The sequence below is a fragment of the Molothrus aeneus genome, chromosome 4, assembly GCF_037042795.1.
Source record: "Molothrus aeneus isolate 106 chromosome 4, BPBGC_Maene_1.0, whole genome shotgun sequence".
NCBI lineage: Eukaryota > Metazoa > Chordata > Aves > Passeriformes > Icteridae > Molothrus > Molothrus aeneus.
Genome location: NC_089649.1, coordinates 50,831,110 through 50,850,676, shown reverse-complemented (window position 1 = coordinate 50,850,676; position 19,567 = coordinate 50,831,110). Strand labels below are relative to the sequence as shown.

Below are 19,567 nucleotides of genomic sequence, written 5' to 3'. Positions count from 1 at the left end.
GTCTTGTGATGTGTATTCATGTTTTGAGTGTTGTTCAGCATGAAACTGTTAGGGTTTAGAAGTGTTATTAAACCCCAGAAACCTTCAACTAAGTTGGACAACACCAAGAATGAAATGTACCAGGCCAGCTTCTGAAGATAGCCCCAAAAAGAACAAAACCAAGTTAACTCCATTATTGACCAAGAGATACCCTTACAGATTGGGTGAAGTAGTTTTAAGCAAATGGAACTGGAGACAAAACCATATGCAATCACTATTTTTCATTTCCAAAATGGGGCAGCCATAAAACTTTTTACTAGCAGAGAACATCTAAATAAATAGTAACTATTAACCCACTCAATAGAGTGATTAATGTAAATTGCACTTGTCATTATACAAGTGGATCTTCAGGCAGTTTTTGGAATTTTTTAACATGTGTGGGATGCTTTAGCAACTTGCTGCCAAGTATGTTTCTGCACTGTCCCAGTATTTTATGTACTTTTTCCAAATTGAATGGAGCAAGTGACAATGTGGATTTTACTACTGCACAGAAATGGTACAACCTCCCAGTTAGATGTTGCTACACGGCAAGGTCAGCAGTGAAGAAACCAAGATGTGTCCCCAGGTAACAAATCACTGCTGGTGAAACTCAACAATACACTCTGATTGAGCTTTGAGGTCAAGTCCCTTGTTTTCTTAATTGAGCAATAAAGCATTGTATTTTCAGACTACTGCTTCCATCTATGTATTTAGTTTAAATGGTCTTACAAATCTCGTTCTACTCATTTCAGTTTTGTTTTTCATCTACTTCAGATTCTGTCACCACGAGTCTGAGACTTGAGAAAAGATGTGAAAGAACACTGGTCTACCCTGTGAGAAAAATGCTTTTATTATTTCCTAATGCTGTGATTCAAAAATGCCACTTCATGACTTTGTCACAGAAAGATCACGGTAGCACAGCCTACACATTGCCCTACCAGCCTCTGAGCACATTCATTCAGTCTGAATGAAGTCCCATGGTTTGAAAACATATTGGTAGGGTGGATCCACTGTGCAATCTGCTTCTCTAAAAGCCATCAGGTTCATGCAATCACCATTTAGTTCTTAAAAAAAAACCCCAAACAAACTCAAGATAGGAAATATAGTTTATTCTACTGAGCCTCTAAGGGTATCATCACCTTGCACCAGCTGGAATAGCTGGACAATGTCTCGCGGTAAATACCGTTGGGGGTCCAGACAGCTGTAAATAAAACATAAAGAGCTTTTAGAAAGATTTTAGCAGTGCAAATGTGAAACTGAACGTTTATAACCCTTTGATGTTTATTTATCTGATGATTTTAATGCAAAACAGACATTAATAGTTTAAAGAATTTGATTTTACACAGACAAGATTACTTAAAGATGCCTTCAAGCACAACAGCTCAACTGTTCAACAAATGTAGCAAGTTGCCCCATCTCTCAAGGCACTTGGAACAGTACTAAAAGTTATTTTTTCAGAGGCTTGCAAATGTTTGGTATCTGGAGGATGATTTATAAAAAAACAGGTTTATGAAACTCACTTCATCTACATCCTGCCTCAAGCTTAGGTTCTCAAGGCACACAGCACAGAATTTATTTGCAACTCAGACTGTCTCATCCTGCACAGATATTTTGTACTATGTAAGGAACCACACACAGCTGAATGCATCAAATTCCTTTAGCAGTTTAAATTCCTAAATTATCCCCAAATGCTCATACTCAACTTCAGTAACAATCCCCATGGACAATGTAAATAGTTGTCCTTGTTAAACTGACCTGTTTACCAGCATTTACATACTAACTGCTCAGAAGACCTTTACATATAAATTGGGTGCTGTCCACCACTTTAGTGAGGGCAGTGTCCAACCAGCAGGAACATTAGTTTGAGATCTTCTCTGTAAATCAGTCTCTTAGGCCAGGTCTGCTGTTTTTAAATTCTCAGCTAGCACTGCAGCTTGCATTCACAATGCAGAGTACAGCACTGGAGAGACAGGTTTTCTCCATACAGCAGCAAAATGCCAAGTTGATGAAAGATGGAAAACTGCTGTTGAAAGGCCTCCCAAAATTCAAGTTTTATGATGCATCTTATGACATCTTTTACAAACGAAATTTCATCCCTATTGGAAACCTGTTTAACCATGGCCATGTTGAAGCAGATAAACCTTGTCAAGTCCCCATGCACAACAACAGAGAAGATGTACAATGTGTATTAAGATGATACCAACCTGTGAGTTTTACTCATCTGCCTGCTGCACTGTTCCCTTCTCAGAAACATAGATACCATCCAAGAATTTCCTGATATCTTTGTTCTTGACTGTGGTGGCTTGCTGGATCAAAGCAGCTGCAGACAAAGTGAGACCGTTAGCACAAAGCCTAAAGGTCCAAGCCAACTTGTAGCGTTTGTTTATGCTCCAGTATTTTATCTAACCAACAGGACTGTCATCTAGAGACAGGAATTACCAACTTTAAATCCTGTAAGGTCTAATGAAAATAGGATGCATTTCACTGAGCCCAACTCAGGGCAGTGGCACTTCATTACTGCACACATGTACAACTGAAAAGCTGAAAAGTTTGGTGCCAAAAAGGCCGTAAGTGCTGACTTGAAGAAGAAGGTTCTGCAGAATTGTAAAAACACCTTTAAGCTTAGAAACAGAGTAAGGAACTATGAAAAGCAATTACAGTGACTAGAGCAAAAAAAAAAAAAATCTGTGCTGTTGTTTACCTCAGGGTTTGAGGTAGAGTTCGCTAAACTGCCATCTTCAGATAAAAGTTTCCATACAATTTTTCACACATCTACTTTCACAAACCTGAATTGGAAACCAGCTCAATGTCATTCCCTTCAAGGATCAGCTCATCTTTCTGGGCCTGAGATACTGCACAGGTAACACCTATGGAAAGGCAAACACATAATCCACACTGTTGAAGGTGTTAAGTGTATTAAACAAACAATATTAATGTCCTGTCCCAATTTACGTATCTAGACACTAGTGTTCAAGACAATAATTAGCTTCTATGACTTTGTTAAAGAGAGTCCCTCAAATCCATTCCAGGGCTGTCCTCCCTCACACAGTTTCAATTAAAGATAAGTGGAAGTCATGCTCTGGAGTGAAAGCTACTGAAGTGACACTCCTGCTTACCCCTTACTCCATTAGAGCATCAATCACCAACACTGTGCACAAGCCAGCACTTTGCCAGCACAACTCTGTCAGCAAGGTGGTGCCATCTCCCACAGGCTTGTGCTCATTAAGACAACACTGGAGTCAGCAATCACAGAACAATCAAAGCCATCAAAAACTACCTGCTGTGTTTACACTGGCAATGGTGCAAATACTCACAAGGAGTAAACATGATGGCATTCAAGAATCTGACAGGAAACTTGAATTTTTACTGAAGGGCAGTAACATACGTTTTCAGTTTCATCTACTTAATCAACAGATATCAGATTTTAAGCCAGCCTATTACTAACAGTAAATACTAACTTTAAAAAAAATTAAATACAATAATCAAACCCACCTTTAATATCCCACAGTAAATCAAAAACCCTGTAACTCTGCTGCACTGTTATCTACCAGTGTTCTGGGACAAGTTCTGATGCATTCCTCTACACTCACCCCAAAACATCATCAGCCACATTAAATGTCCTTACCCATACCCTCACCAGAAATGAATTGGAAAAAAACAAATGGATAAGGGATGTCTTTCCTACAGTCTTTATGTAACTGTTTATGAGAGATGTAAAAACAGCTAATAAGATGATAATTTCTAAGTTTATTGTGAACACTCCTAGATACTCAGCAAATTCAAACTAGAACACCTTAAAGACCAAAACTATAATGTGGTATGAAACTAGTTCATGTACAGTGTTTCAAAACAGAAACACAACTCTAAGCAGCTGCAGGTTACCAACTATCAACGCTGCTAAGATCTCCCAATGATTAAAGTAAATCCTGGATTCCTTACACTACAGTAACTAACTCCAGACTGGTTGTTAGCTAACTTTCACTAGTAAAATTACAGAGGCTTTATTAATAATAAATCTGAACAGTGGCAATGGTAGCATAAGAAGATTACATCAATTCAGACAAGTACATACTGCTCCAACAATTATTCATCCTCTCCCATTGTCAGTGGCAGAGCCCAAAGAAAAGAGCTTGGAAAGCCAGTTTGAACCAGCAGGATACACCTGCAGAGAGGCTGACCTGGCCTCATCCTCACTCTGCGGATGTACTTCTCCCCCAGGAAGTTGCGGATCTCCACCAGCGAGCCGTTCTCCTGGATGACCACGTTGATGGGGAAGTGAGCGTACACCGACCGCATCTTGTAGCGGAAGCCCTGGGACACAGGACACAAGCGGACACTGAAACAGGCCCAGAGGCAGAACACGTGCACCAAGCTTACAGGGCAAACTACAGCCAAGGTGCAGCAACAGCTCCTGAAAACGGGCCCCAGAGACATTCACCCTTTCCTCCATGCCCAGAACCTGCCTGAGAGCAAAGGCAAGAGAAAAAGCACAAGGAGAAAGAAGCTGCATCCTGGATGTTTAGCAATGCTCTCCCTCCATGAAGTAAAAGGCTCTCACTGCAAGTAACAAAAAGGGCAGCAGTGATCTGGTTCCCAACACAACTTACCAGAGTGACCCCCTTGATCATGTTCTGTACATGGCTGCAAATCGTGCGGACTGTGGCCAGCTCCTTTCTGTTACCCCACCACTTGTCAACACGCAGCTGCATCAAAAATCACATTGACAAAGCTTTCAGATATGCTTCAAAACCAGCAACAAAATAATTTTGTGAAAAAACCAAACGTGGAACAAAACTTTCAGATAAACTACTTAAAGCCCACCAAACAAAAACACAGAACTGTTTTGTTTATTTGACAGACTACTTACTAAAGGCCCACCTGGTTCCTCTTTTAAATCCTAACCTGAGACATGGGAGAAATGTTTTGTTTTCTTCAGGTCTTGCCACTAACTAGTCTTCAAAAGAGCTGGGATAGATAAATATACAATCTTGAGCTAAAGGATGCATTAGCAATTACTAAGCATATTGTTCTAAACTCTGTCTCCTATGTATAATCAACTTAAAAGAAACACTCTCTGTGGATCCACTGTTTTAATGAAACACTCGATCTTTGTGAAACAGTAGCTGAAATCAGTCACTCTTGATATTTTCTTATACTTTTTGAGACAATATGAAAAATCATGCACTTATTTATCTCTCCTCTCCTAGTATAACTTGCACTTTGTGGAAATAAATTTTTTTTTCCTCTAAAAGAGCCAGTTTGCAGAACAGCATACAGTAACCAACCCCTTTTCCTGTAACTGTCACTACAAAAGAATGCAATCTACGTATTCACTCCCACAGTGCCTGAGGAGGCGCCACGCTTCCACCAGATCAACCTCTCTCAGAAAACACAGCAATAAGCAAAACCTACCGAACAAGTCACTCGCTGCTGAACATTTTTGGTCACTCTCCTCCGCCACCAAGAAATTTTTAAGCCAACTATAAACCTCCCGCCTGTCTCCGGGCAGCGAAAGGACCTGTGCAGCACCCACCTTCTTGTGCTTCTTTCCCAGGAGGGACAGCTCCACGTTGATGTGGTTGAAATCCCTCCTCAAGGTTCCTCGGGGCCCCTTCACGATGACCGTCCGGCCCTTCAGCGAAACTCCCACTGCGGACCAAAGGCGGACACGCGTTACGGGCTGCGGGGGCGGCACGGCCGGCGCCTCCCGCACGCGGCGCGGACTGACCTTGCTCGGGGATGTCCACAGTCTGGTTGCTAAGGATGGTCTTCATCCTGCGGGAGACAACGAGAAACGCTAGAGACCCTCGTCCTTGTGCCCGCCGGGGCCCCGCCCGCTCCTTCCCTGCACGACCCGACGCCCCCTCCGCACTGTCACCGCCGGGCTCCGCTCCCCAGAGCGGCGCCTCCCACCCGGGCCCGGAGCGAGGCGGCCTCCACGGGGCCTTGCCAGGAAGGCGCCGCCCCGGGGCCCTCTCGCGCAGGGTGCGGGACAGGAGGCGCCGGCGGGCCTCAGCACCGCCCCGGGAGGCTGCCCGCGCGCGGACGGGGCGCTGGGGAGCCGAACACCGCGGATGGTCCCGGATTGTCCCGGAGATCCCGGGCGATCCCGGAGCGCCGCCAGCCCGCACCTTGCAGCGCACAGAGCCAAAAGAGACAGCGTATGACGTCATCACGTATTTGTAGCCACTCCGGGGTCCGTGACGTCATCGCGCCGAGGAAGCCGTCCGATAGGCAAGAGTAGCCGAGCGGCCGAGTGCGTCGATTGGGCTGGGCGCCGCCATGTCGCTGCTGCTGCCGCAGGGCCGGTGCGGGGCCGCCGCCGCCCGGGGGCTGCTGGTGCCGCGGGGCCGGGCCCGGGTGAGTCTCGCCGTGTGCCCCGGAGGCCGCCGGCAGCACAACGGGCCGGGCGGGTGGGGGCCGCGATACGGCACGGCAGAGCAGAGCAGGAGGAGACGCTGTGGGGCGCACGGCGGTGCCGGTGCCGAGCGGGTCTGTGGCGGTGCGGGGCAGCGCGGAGTGGCCGCGGGCAGACCCGGGACGGACCGTCCCCGCCCCGCACGGACACACGCATCCCCAGGACACCGAGCCCCGGCCCCGCTCCCATGGACAGCACCCGGCACTACCGGGATCCCTGGCAAAGGCGCTTCCTGCGGCCCCGCAGCAGCGGAGTATCCCCCACAACCTTATTCACAGAACCGGCTGGGTTGGAAACACCTCTGCGGTCATCGAGTCCAAGCTGAGACCCAGCACCACCTTGTCACCAGACCACGGCACTGAGCGCCACATCCAGTTCTGCCTTAAACACCCCCAGGAACAGTGACCCCACCGCCTCCCTGGGCAGCCCATTCCGATATCCAGTCACCCTTTCTGGGAAGAAATTCCTCCCGATATCCAAACTAAGCCGCCCCTGGTGCAGTTTAAGGCAATTTCCTCTCACCCTGTCGCTGGTTGCCTGGGAGAAGAAGCCCATTCCCACCTGGCTCCAGCCTCCTTTCAGGAATTGGAGAGACCGGTCAGTTCCCCCTGAGCCTCCTTTTCTCCAGGCTGAGCACCCCCAGCTCCCTCAGCTGCTCCCCACAAGCCTGGGGCTCCAGACCCTTCCCCAGCTCCGTGTCCCTTCTCTGGACACACTCCAGCCCCTCAAAGTTTTTCTTGCAGTGAGGGGCCCAGAACTGGTCATTGGATTTGAGGTGTGGCCTCCCCACTGTTGAGTACAGGGGAATTGTGTGTTACACTGCACATCTTAGTGTGGTGTTATGATAGATAAGTCTGTTACATGTAGCTTAAGATAAAAAGAGGGTTATAAATTTAACTTAAAAGCCGTTGGGAAAATGCTTACGCAAAGCATGCGATAACCAGCAAAAAGGCAAATTGTTGTTTAGGGATGCCACCGAGTTTGTTACTAAATAAATTACAATTTTGCTTGTTTTAGGTGTCAGGAAACCATGTGTGTAACCAGTATGGAACATCAGGTTCTTTACCCGGGGAAAAAAAAGAGTTCCTGCAAAATGGACCAGACTTACAGGACTTTGTCTCTGGAGATCTGTCAGACAAGAGCACATGGGCTGACTATAAAGGCAATTTAAAGCGTGAGAAAGGAGAAAGGTAATAGTGATTTTAAACAAATGTAGTTGCTTCTCAGCATGATCTTGCATGTTTAGTAATAACTACAAAATGTATACTATGTATCTTTATTAAATTTCACCCTACTGTGTTGCAAATTTAAGGATTATTCGAGAAAGGACAAGTGTCATTAATTTCAAATCCATAAAAAAAGGTGGTGGTATGTTCTCGAGTGCCTGTAATTAAATTACAAATATGCATCAGTAGGTGAATGTGTTGAAAAAGTACTACTGATAGAGATAACAAAAAATGAAGACTTATGTTAAAAAATGATTAAACCTTCATATTTCCAGTTATAGAGTGATCAGACTTTGTGATAGCTGTGCAATGTCTGCTGCCATTAATGGCTGCAGTCTCCAGTGTGGCACTGTTCAATCCCTCTGGAACAGTGAACAGTTTTAAACATTTCAATGACCACAATTCCCATGCTTGAGTGTTGGAATGATGATGGACAGGGAAGAGAAGTCTGATCTGGCCATGAATGATGTTAATTGCTGAGTTGCATCAGTTTTTAAGGGACCTTTCCTTGTTGGGATCTGTAACAAATGAAAACAAATCTATGACTAAAACTTACTGTCTAAGTAGTTTATTAATCTTTGTGTTTGCTTGGTGTTATTCAGGCTGCATCTTCCTCCATGGCTGAAAACAAAGATTCCCATGGGAAAGAACTACAATAAATTAAAGAATACCTTGAGAAGTTTAAATCTTCATACGGTAAGTCTGGCACCAACCAAGGGCTCCTGTAGAAGTAAGGCAGATTTTGCATTTTTCTTTGTGGAGGACAGGTAGAAATCATGTCTTGTATGATCTTCAGAGCTGAAACCAAGCTTGGTGCTGATCCTTTTTGCTAGCAGTGAATTTTACCCCTAAAGAATAAGGGTAGATCCAACAGATTTAGTGGTTTTCCTACTGTGATTTTAACTACTGGCGTTTATTACTTACATCACCAGAGATTAGAAGATACTATGTGTAACTATTTTTAATGGAGACACACACCATTTCAGAGTTACATACTTGATTTTCATGAAAAGAAACTGCAGATTTCATTAATTGTACTGTCCAGATAATAAAAAGCAGTGGGAATGCATGGGGGGGATTTTTTTCTTTTTTTTTTTCAGACTAAGTTCTTAGTTCTTTATGCTTTAATGAATCACATACTTTGTGAACTTTTTATCAGTTCTTAAATTTAAAATATTAATGTTAATGATAGTCTGTGCTAATTAATAAGACAGTTATGTGGCTGAGCAGTTTTTTGGAGTTTTGAAGTAGAGAACATAAAGGTAATGGATATCAGGAAGCAGTTCTCTTCCTATCTGTTCTACTGACTTGTTAAAAACAGCAGGGAATTTTAACCTCATTTATCACAGAAGGAACTATGTTTTGTTTGTAGGCTACTATTAAAATCCATCAATAATATAATAATTATTTTCAAAAATAATATGGAAAAATCCAGGTACAGTACAGCCTTTCACCTCCAGGTATGTGAAGAAGCACGTTGTCCCAACATTGGAGAGTGCTGGGGAGGTGGGGAATATGCCACAGCAACAGCTACTATTATGGTAAGTCATTAACCATTTCCTAAGTGTTCTCTTAATGTCTGAGCTGTTTGTACTCTATTCTTGGCTCTTTACTGTAGTGGAGTGGGTTTATTACAATAGAGTAAAGCACTGGCCTAAGTTTTTTTTGCTTACTGTTAGGATTTATCTGCTGTAGTTTATGCAGCTGTTTCCCAGCTGAGCTATAGTGGTATGTACTGTGTAAAGGTAGGAATGTCTTTCATGTTCCAGCTGATGGGTGACACGTGCACCAGAGGCTGCAGATTTTGTTCAGTAAAGACTGCCAAGAACCCTCCTCCGCTGGATCCGCAGGAGCCGTACAACACCGCCAAGGCTATCGCCGAGTGGGGCTTGGACTACGTGGTGCTGACCTCCGTGGACAGAGACGGTGTGTACCTGGGCTCTGCTGTGCCTGCCTGGGCTCTGCTGTGCCTGCCTGGGCTCTGCTGTGCCACCCACCCTGGGCTCTACCAGTGCCTGCCTGGGCTCTGCTGTGCCACCCACCCTGAGCTCCCACCGGTGTTCTGTGGCTACACGCAGCCCCCAGGAACATTCATCTGCACAGCTGCCCAGGAGGGCTGTGTTAAAGGAGACAACAGTGCTAAAACTTTGCACAGTTCCTACATATTCTCAGTATTTCTCCATGTCTGGTGAAATACAACAGAAATTACACTCTTAATAAACATCAATAAATACTATGACACTAAATATTTTATAACTAATTTTTAGCAGAATGCATGCATATACACCATGTTCTATTACTTGGATAGCAAAAAGGATACTGAAAAAAATCTTTACCAAAGTGAAAGCCATCAAAAGGCATGGCATGCCATCGAGTGCAGGGACTTGGACCAAAGCTTGACCAATTAATCCTCATTGAAATCGCAAGATTTCGTTTCCCTTCCCGAAAGGAAATTTCATTTCCTTCCTTTCATTTCCTTTCGGGAAGGGAAACAAAATCTTGCAAAACAGAAAAGAAAGACTTACAAACACTCTGGAAAGGCGATACGATCGAATGAAATACAACTGGAAAATACTCAAAAAAATGTATACAATACCATTACAGAACTTCCTTCTAAACATTAAACCTAGAATATAGTATATGTAACAAAACTGAAAGTTGTGTTTTTCTAAGGAAGTAGGAAGTAGCTTCCTTGCAATAGCTCCCTTGTGGTGACCTCACCATATAGGTGAGGAAAGCCATTGTAAAAGCTGTTCAGTATGATGGAAAGTCCAGTGGCTTCAAAGGTGCTTAAAAGAGCACTAATATATACTTCTCAAATTTTGTACAGCTGTTTTTCAGACCAGAACCATAAATAGGTAAAGCCATTCGGTGCTCAGGGAGACAGGGAACCTAGAGACCGGTAAATCTGAGCTCTGCCCTAGACAATCACAGTTAGACTTTGTGCAGAGGCTTGGTAGGATATCTTTTGTAAGCCCTTGGCATAAGCGGCAAGACAAGACTGGGGTTTGACTGCTTTATTATTTTGCATTTAAGGTTTGAATTGGATGGGTTTTTTGATTTTCCTGGTAAGTAAATACATTTCTTGAGCAGAAAGATTAACTGAATAATTGCAATGCTTCTAGATATGCCTGATGGTGGAGCGGAACACTTTGCAAAGACAGTCCGGCATCTGAAAGAAAGGTGTGTCATTGATGTATTACTGTGGTTGTTAAAACTTCAGAATGTGGTACTGTGTGTGGGTCACAGCTCCTTCAGCTGGGTTATTCCAGGGGCCATGCAAATACAAAAGTCTGCCTCTAGCCTGTCTGTGCCCCCTTTTTTTTTTTCTCTTTCTTTATCTTTCTCATAGAATGGCCCTAAACTGTTTTGAATTTGGATGCATTTCCAATTTATCCCAGGCTTATTTAAAGCTAAGCACTGGAGTCTTTCTTTGAGCAGACAGCTGGTTTCCAGGAAATTAATACATTCTTTTGAGGTATGTTCATTCCTGAAGCTTGGGCTCAAACACAGCAGATTAGGTAACTCTGTCACCATGTGACCAAAGGAGTCTGGTTTCTCATTCAGCAGTGATCAAATTGCTTTTCATTTTGCCTCAGTGGTGGCCATTTCCAAGTCTGTGATTGTACCTTCCTGCTTTCCCTGGCTGTGCTGCCTTCACCCTACATCGGTGCCCTGTATGCCATTCAACAGCACACTTGCCTCCCTGCAGAATTCATTTGTATAACTTCATTTAAGTCTTGATCCAGTGTATCTTTGGGCTTGAAGGGTTCCTGCAGTTTTCCCCACCAGCCTTTTTGACCTGAAATCAGGCTCCTGAACACCAAGACTAGATTCTAGACTCAGTCTTCTTATTCCAGTAGCAGAATTATAGCTCCTCTTTATTTTGGAGCTATGATCTTAAACAAGACAAATTCCTGGTTTTACTGATGTGAGGTGAAATACAGCAGAAGCCAAATAATAAATGTAAAAGCAATTCCAACAGTCTCAAACATTTGCATGCACTGTTTGTATTTTTTAATGTGTCTTTGTTGCAGGTTAACTTAATACGAGTTTGTTATATTGTGTTTGCAGAAACCTGTTGGTTTGGAATTATCCTGAATTAACTTTGCTTTGCTTATTAGAGTGTCATGTCTTCAGTTATGGGGGTATGGGGGTTTTTTAGCAACAGGGACACAAAATGCCACAACGCCTGTGTTCCTTTTGCCTCTCGTTTTCAGGAATCCAAAAATCCTGGTGGAATGCCTAACTCCCGATTTCCGAGGTGACCTTAAAGCAGTGGAGAAAGTCGCCTCGTCGGGGCTGGATGTGTATGCCCACAACGTGGAGACGGTGCCGGCACTGCAGAGGTGGGCAATGGCTCTGGGTGTGTCGGGCGCGGAGCGCGGCCGGGCTGCGAGCCGGGCATGCAGTGGGGCCGGGCTGTGGGGCCGGCTGTGTAGCGGTGCCGGGCTGTGGGCCCGGCTGTGTAGCGGGGCCGGCTGTGTAGCGGTGCCGGGCTGTGGGGCCGGCTGTGTAGCGGGGCCGGCTGTGTAGCGGGGCCGGGCTGTGGGGCCGGCTGTGTAGCGGGGCCGGCCTGTGGGGCCGGCTGTGTAGCGGGGCCGGGCTGTGTAGCGGTGCCGGGCTGTAGTGCCGGGCTGTGGGCCCGGCTGTGTAGCGGTGCCGGGCTGTGGGGCCGGCTGTGTAGCGGTGCCGGGCTGTGGGCCCGGCTGTGTAGCGGGGCCGGGCTGTGGGGCCGGCTGTGTAGCGGGGCCGGGCTGTGGGGCCGGCTGTGTAGCGGGGCCGGGCTGTAGTGCCGGGCTGTGTGCCCGGCTGTGTAGCGGGGCCGGGCTGTGGGGCCGGCCTGTAGTGCCGGCTGTGTAGCGGTGCTGGGCTGTAGTGCCGGGCTGTGGGCCCGGCTGTGTAGCGGGGCCGGGCTGTGGGGCCGGCTGTGTAGCGGGGCCGGGCTGTGGGGCCGGCTGTGTAGCGGGGCCGGGCTGTGGGCCCGGCTGTGTAGCGGGGCCGGCTGTGTAGCGGTGCCGGGCTGTGGGCCCGGCTGTGTAGCGGTGCCGGGCTGTGGGGCCGGCTGTGTAGCGGGGCCGGGCTGTGGGGCCGGCTGTGTAGCGGGGCCGGCTGTGTAGCGGGGCCGGGCTGTGGGGCCGGCTGTGTAGCGGGGCCGGGCTGTGGGGCCGGCTGTGTAGCGGGGCTGGGCGTGCAGCGGGGCCGCGCCCGTTCCCGTTCCCGGCCTGCCCCGCGCGTGCGCCGCCGAGCCCGCCGGCAGGGGGCGCGCGCGGCGCGGGCCCGGGTTCGGTCGGTGCCGCCGCGCGGGGCGCCCCAGCCGGGCCCGGTGCCGGTGTCCGACTGGGCGGCCCAGAAACCTCTGCTCCGCCGCTTCGCAGAAATTGGCAGAACTCGCCTGTGCTGGCGTCTCTAACTTCTCTGTGCCCTTCCACGTGTTTTTCCCACTTGTGCTGGAAATGTGCGAAGGAAGGTCCGCGACCCCCGAGCCAACTTTGAGCAGTCGGTCCGAGTGCTGAAACACGCTAAAGAGGTCCAGCCCGGCGTCATTTCCAAAACCTCCATTATGCTGGGGCTAGGCGAGACGGACGAACAAGTATATTCCACAATGAAATGTAAGTTGAAGTAGATGCCAGAATTCACAGGTATGAATTTGAAAACAATTGGTGTTGGAAAACAATTAAGCATCTTTGCCTCTATCATTCCTATCAGCTTGCTGCTGCAGGAACTGTTTTCCAAGTTCCATTGAAAAACAATAATTTGGTTTAAAAAGACTGAATTTCTGAAATATTTTGTCTTCTTATAGCTTACAGGTTCAATTTGAGAGGTAAATTCATGATTTTCCTTGTGATCCTTCCGCCACTAATGAGGAATTTTGTTTTTACAGTATTGCGGGAAGCAGATGTGGATTGTTTGACCCTAGGACAGTATATGCAACCAACAAAACGTCACCTAAAGGTAAAAGTGCCTTTAATTTAGAGGCAGAGTTAAGGTCCTTGCACAGTCATCCTTACTCTAACTGCAGATGTTGGGAAAAATTTCCTTCCTTGTTTAGCCTGACAATGATCATCTGTTAGGGGCTCTTCAATAAAAATGACCTCAGCCATCTAACCCCTTGTATCTTCTGCAGACTTCCCAGTGCTAGTTTCTGCTGTTAGCCAGGGAGACAGCTGGAGCTGAGGCGTGGTTCTGGAAAACAAGAGCTTCAGTGTATGTCTCTAACATAATTGCTCAAGCCAGTGCCCTTTTGCTGTTCTTCAGCCTCTCCCTTAATGGTGCCTCTTCAGCTGGGATATTTACCATTTTCTGCTTCTGCAATCTGTCCAGAAACTCACTCTCCGTTCTGTTCCTGTGTTTCACTGAATTAACTGTTAGTGAAGAGATTTGTAGGACCATTGTGGTTTTTCACTAACTTGGACCGAAAAAAAAAAGGTTTGCTCAAAAGGACCATTCAAAAACAATGAAGAAAATGATAAAGCAACAACTAGAGATTAAATTCTGAACTTTTCAGCTAAATATATAAAACAAATAAAATACATTTGTTTGGTAGAAAGCAGAGCAAAAATGCAGTTTGTGACTTCACTGATGAAAGCTTTGGAGTGAAAAATTTTTAACTTGTAATATAACTGTATTTCATTTCACTGTATGCTAGCTATAGCAATTTCCTTTGCATTAGTACCTGAGCAAAATTAATTCCTTTCCCCAGGTGGAAGAGTACATAACTCCTGAGAAGTTTAAGTACTGGGAAAAAGTAGGAAATGATCTTGGATTCCATTACACTGCTAGCGGGCCTTTAGTGCGTTCTTCCTATAAAGCAGGTAAATTACTGAAAGGCATTGGGTTATTTAGCATGTAACATTTTATTATACAAAACTAAAACAGTGATGTAATGTGCATCAAAGCTCATCTTAGCTCAAGGACACCTCATATAGTTATCATCTGTATTTTAAAAATTACTTAAACTGTTTTCTGTGGGTCATCCCAATACATCAGTATGACAGTAATTAGTATTTGTACAATTGCAGTGCTGCTTAACCTAATTTTTTTTTCCAAACCTATTCTGTACCATACTTAATGGGTGAGGCAGGATAAAGGGTACCAAATTTTCAAATTTTCCTTCACATTCTGTCTCTTGGATACTTCTGGGTTCAACGAGGTGCCAGGTTGTTTGTGTTGCAATTTTGTTGCTTTAGGCATAATTTATTTACAATGCTTTAAAAATAATTAGAGACACTTACAGCAGTGCTTTTTTCTGATAAAGCACTGGGTATGAAGTAGCAGCTAATATTAATGGAATATGTGGTGTAGGTACAACATCCTGCTTTTTCCTAAGGAAGGAGAGAGAAAACTCATCTGGGGTACTGTGCTGCTCTCTGTTTTAATGACAGCTCAAACAAGATTTATAGCTGGATTCACTGTAACTTGCTGATACTTTATGAAACAGGAATTAAAATTTAACTAAATCAATTCACTTTTGCCTGTTGTAATGCACAAAGCAACAGAGCTATTTCATAAAACTGGACAGGAGGCAAATCAGGATTTTGGGAGTGGAGGGATTGTGTATTGGGTTATAGTTTTGAGGGTTTTTTAGATTTCTGCTGTATGTATTGGAAATGCTGTTATATATAATTGAATTCCTATAAAATAACTGGTGAAAAAATGTGTTGATTGTATTGTAGAGTAGAGCACTCATGTCAAATAAGAATGTATTCTTCTGCTTTATTTTATTGAAATACCTACAAATCATTTTGGTGTCTATTTTTTTTCCTTATAATTAGGTGAATTCTTTTTGAAGAACTTGGTGGAAAAAAGAAAGACAAAAGCCATCTGAAAATGAGAATGAACCTATTTAAAGCAGCCAGTTTTAAGAATCCTTTTTTCAGTGCATAATTATACTCAGTTCCAGGAATGCAGAAGAACAGATGGTGGCTATATGAATAAACTTACTATCTTTCCAGAACAATTTTTTCTCATCAAAACACATTATTTTACCTAATTTCTTTTGGAAAGGCTACAGCAACAGAATACTTGAATGTTCAGCAAAATGAAGATAGAACCGATTTTGAGAGTGATGGAACTGAGGTGGAAGAAACAAACATAAGCTGGGAACAAAGACTGGGCAGATTTATAGGTCTGCTACAGCAGTCAGCAGTGCTGCAGTGAATACCTGTGAAGGTGCTGATAGTAACTGGAAAGGTACTGATACCTTGGTGTATCTTACATTATGTAACATAAGCTTGCAGGGGCTCTGGGAACTATAGGAGTTCTAAAGAAAGACTGTGTGTGATAATGCACCAGATTAGGGCTTTCCTTAACCATGCCAGAGAAAGTTCAGTGATACTCCTTCAAAAGATGGTATCTCTCTGCTGCACCAGAGAAAAAGAGCTGTACCATTCTGATAGCTAAAGCTTTTCCAGAGCTTGCCTGTCTCCAAGTGTGAGCCTTGGTGTGTACAAGGTATCAAGCAAAAGAAAACAAAACGTCCTTTCTGGCAAGACAATTAACCCTGTGTAGATAGTGTTAATTTAAATAATTAATAATTAATTAATAATTAATTATTTCTTTGGAAAATCAGAGTTGGTGTAGGAGCATAAATGGAACTACCCCTAATTTATGTACATGACTGTAACGAACCCCACTGAGCTGCACAGATGCTTCTTTGGTATTGAGTATGCAGAACTGCAGTTCTGTACTGTGCTCCTGTTGCATGGCTATTGTCTTGTCATTAAAGGAAAGTTAAAACCCCAGTGGTGGTTGTGTTTAGTGGGTCTGGTTACTTGCCCCATGAGGCTTGGTCTGGCTGCTAAATCTGAATGCAGAGAAGTGAACCACATTGTGGGTAAAACATGAAATCCACTGTATATCACACTAAGCTCAAGCAGAAATAAAAACATGGCATATGCTACATTAACAGCTCTAATTGCCTCTCTTTATAGCAGCAATGCCAATGATTCTCTCCCTAATGCTCAGCTCTGGACATTAAATACCATCTCTGAACTAACCTGACCTGTATCTTTGTCAAGTTATTTGGGAAACATCCCAGGACTTGGCTATCTGGCCCAAAACTCCCATCATGCAGGAATTCTATGACTGGTTCTAGTGCTTTTCTAAACTCCTGCAGTCTGTAGAAGGAGAGTGGACCCTGCACACCCACCAACTCAGCAAGATGATAGAAGGAAGACATCTACCTAGTAAGATAATATATAGGAGAAACTTTTATGAACATAACATTGTACAACTGAGGTCAGTGATGCACAGCTGACACTTCACAAGATGAAGTACAGCAGTATTAACACACTATGAAGACAAAGTTTTAACCCAGAAGGAATGTACCAATTCACCAGTGTAAGGGGAAATGTGAGCCACGAGGAACAAAGGGGAAGAAGGGATAAACAAAAGAGTAGCTGTACTTTGTAAGGGCAGAGACACAGGCAAGACTGTTTTTTTTAAATAAACAATATTATTAATAAATTTTAAAAATCAAAAGGTCTGATTGCTAGTCATGGAAAGCCCAGGTGTATTTTGAGCCAAAAATGCCCTGCTTCAGTTAAAGTCCACATGAGTACTAGAGCAGGGAAAGGAAATTTCCATTGCAAGGAAATTCAGCACTCCCTCCACTGCAGCAGACATAGAGGGTTGCAACATCAACTCCAGGATATCCACACATTTAACAGCTGGCAGCCTTTATTAGAGGTCCTGCTGCAAAGAATGGTTTTGACTTGCTTACAGAGCAGATTTAACAGAATATGACTTTAGCTTCTGCCAAGTTACTGCTCTTTCAGCATATCAACACCAGAAATCTAGAAAAAAGGAGCTCTGAGCCATACAGCCATTATCAAACAAGAGAACATTGCACAGTGGCTTCCTTACAGTTAGAAAAATGTTTCTTGAAACACAGTCCAGTACTGCATCATGTTAAAATGATCTTGTGAGTTGCTGCTGGGTGTTTCAGAGGATGATCTCATGCTCTTACACAACTGTCTGCCAGCTGTCTGGTACCAAGTGTCAGAAGCGACACAAGCTTTTCTAGCTGCATGTTTTGCTGTGGATTCTAGAGAATGTCATACTTTGACTTCATAGATTGGAGAGGGTCTTTGCCTGTTTTTTTTTAATGTCTGGGGACAAGCCCTGAAGTTACAAATTCCTGCTTGTACAGGCATCTGACTTCCCCTATTGCCCATTCAGGTTCTTCCAAAACTATGTGTTAAAGCACCAAACTCTCACAAATACCCTTTTTGTAATTCAGCACAGGTTTCATGACTGTTTAGTTGAAGTTTCATGTTTGGTGACATTTTCATTTTGTATGTCAATCATGCCATTCTGTCAGTTTGATTCATAAAGCAGCTATAAAATATTTTAAGAAACATTAATCATCCTTGCAACCAGGAAAACATTAAACTGAGTTTTGGGAATAAGATTTAGAGTTGTCACAGAGAATTTAAAAGAATGAATAGTCTTTTTGGCATCATCGCATCAACCTACTACACTGTCTGAAACATAATTAAATGTTATTCATAGAGAACTGTTGCATCTTCCAGTAACTGCAAGTCCTTAGGTGAACTGAACACTGGCTTTGTCCATTTAAAAAGAGTTTTGAATTTTATTCATACTTGATGAATAATTAATATTGTTGTCTCCTCCATTAAAAAAGTGTGACACATTTATGCTTCTTTACTACCACATGTGGTAACTTATTGCAGGTGTTCAACTTGGAGTAGAAATTTTAGCTTGATTCCAGCATTCCTAAATCAGATCTCCATTATGCTTCCTGCATTGTTTAACAATTAAATTTCAAGTTTAGATGTTGAACAATATTATAGCACTACAAAAACCTGCAATGAGACCTATAAACTTTTTGGCCAGTTCAAAATCTCACCTCTAACTGCTACTATGATAACTAGTATTGGTCAAAAATGTGTGTTTTATTCACTTGGAATATTCTTGGCTGCTATTGTATTCCTGGAACCAGACTAGTTTCAGCTGCACAAAAACATGAACACGCATACTTGTAACAAAAACAGGACATCTTGCCTGGAACTTACAATTTGTCTGTGTCCATCTTGGGTAAAACCCAATTTATGTACTCTGTATCATACTACTTCTAGACTTGTATTAAATCCTGATTTTCTTCAGCTGTTGCATTCTTGTATTTTTGCAGTGCAAAGCAGTGTTACCATGGAATTGCATTTTAAGAGCCCCATAAAAAGAATTTCAGAGCACAGGAGTCCGTTGGTCACGTTACACAATTCTCACCCAGAATGACATGCTGGAACATCCATACACAAAAATTCAATAGCATTAAACCCCATCTCTTACATCCACTACTCAAGCTTTCATAACAGGAACTCGGGTCATCTCCAGTTCTTATTTCCCTGATAACTGTACTCTGAAGACAATGGCTGAGGATTCAAGGTGCTGCACAAGCTTCTGAAGCTCTTCCTTTTGGCCTGTGGGAAGGTTCTCTGGCATATATGCAAGGTATGTATTGCTGTATCCTGAAGGAATGCCCCACTGGATTCATCCCCCAGTCCCAGTTCTCCCACTAAAAGAATGCAGCCACCAAGAAACTAAGTTACTCTGAGAAAGCAAGGGAAATGCCAGTACTAGTTTTACCTCTTACTGCTCTTGAGAAAGATCAGCTGCTCCTCCTTTGCCAGGAGAGGGAAGTGAGAGTGATCCCACTGTAATGAACTTGGCCATTCTTTAACATCTTTATGACTGACCCACAAGTCACAATTCAAGGCTTTGACTAATTCTGCAGGAGAAACAGGGTAGCAATAGGGCTAGCAGCACTCATTTTCCATCTCTTTGGGATGGCTTGTGAAAAGCCACTGGAATCTCAGGAACACTTTCATATTCCTAAAAGGAGCAATTCTTCACACAAGAGTAACAGGTCATGATCTGCTCC

At 44.0% G+C, this 19,567-nt stretch overlaps 2 protein-coding genes across 2 annotated transcripts; one reads left to right on the top strand and one right to left on the bottom strand.

Annotated features, from left to right (window-relative positions):
* Positions 1–1,106: 1,106 nt before the first annotated feature.
* Positions 1,107–6,201, bottom strand: RPL9 (ribosomal protein L9). Its single transcript, XM_066548497.1, has 8 exons — positions 6,150–6,201; positions 5,747–5,793; positions 5,552–5,667; positions 4,626–4,721; positions 4,197–4,329; positions 2,805–2,885; positions 2,223–2,338; positions 1,107–1,219 (listed from the first exon to the last, which is right to left on the bottom strand). Exons 2-7 carry the CDS (start codon positions 5,790–5,792, stop codon positions 2,232–2,234), a joined length of 579 nt encoding a protein of 192 aa, XP_066404594.1. The 5' UTR covers position 5,793; positions 6,150–6,201; the 3' UTR covers positions 1,107–1,219; positions 2,223–2,231.
* A 74-nt stretch (positions 6,202–6,275) lies between these two features.
* LIAS (lipoic acid synthetase) lies at positions 6,276–16,660 on the top strand. The gene is made up of 11 exons (XM_066548496.1): positions 6,276–6,378; positions 7,454–7,626; positions 8,265–8,358; positions 9,123–9,203; positions 9,432–9,588; positions 10,788–10,845; positions 11,883–12,011; positions 13,129–13,274; positions 13,547–13,617; positions 14,366–14,477; positions 15,438–16,660. The coding sequence occupies exons 1-11, from the start codon at positions 6,301–6,303 to the stop codon at positions 15,488–15,490; spliced, it is 1,152 nt and encodes a 383-aa protein (XP_066404593.1). The 5' UTR covers positions 6,276–6,300; the 3' UTR covers positions 15,491–16,660.
* Positions 16,661–19,567: the final 2,907 nt, after the last annotated feature.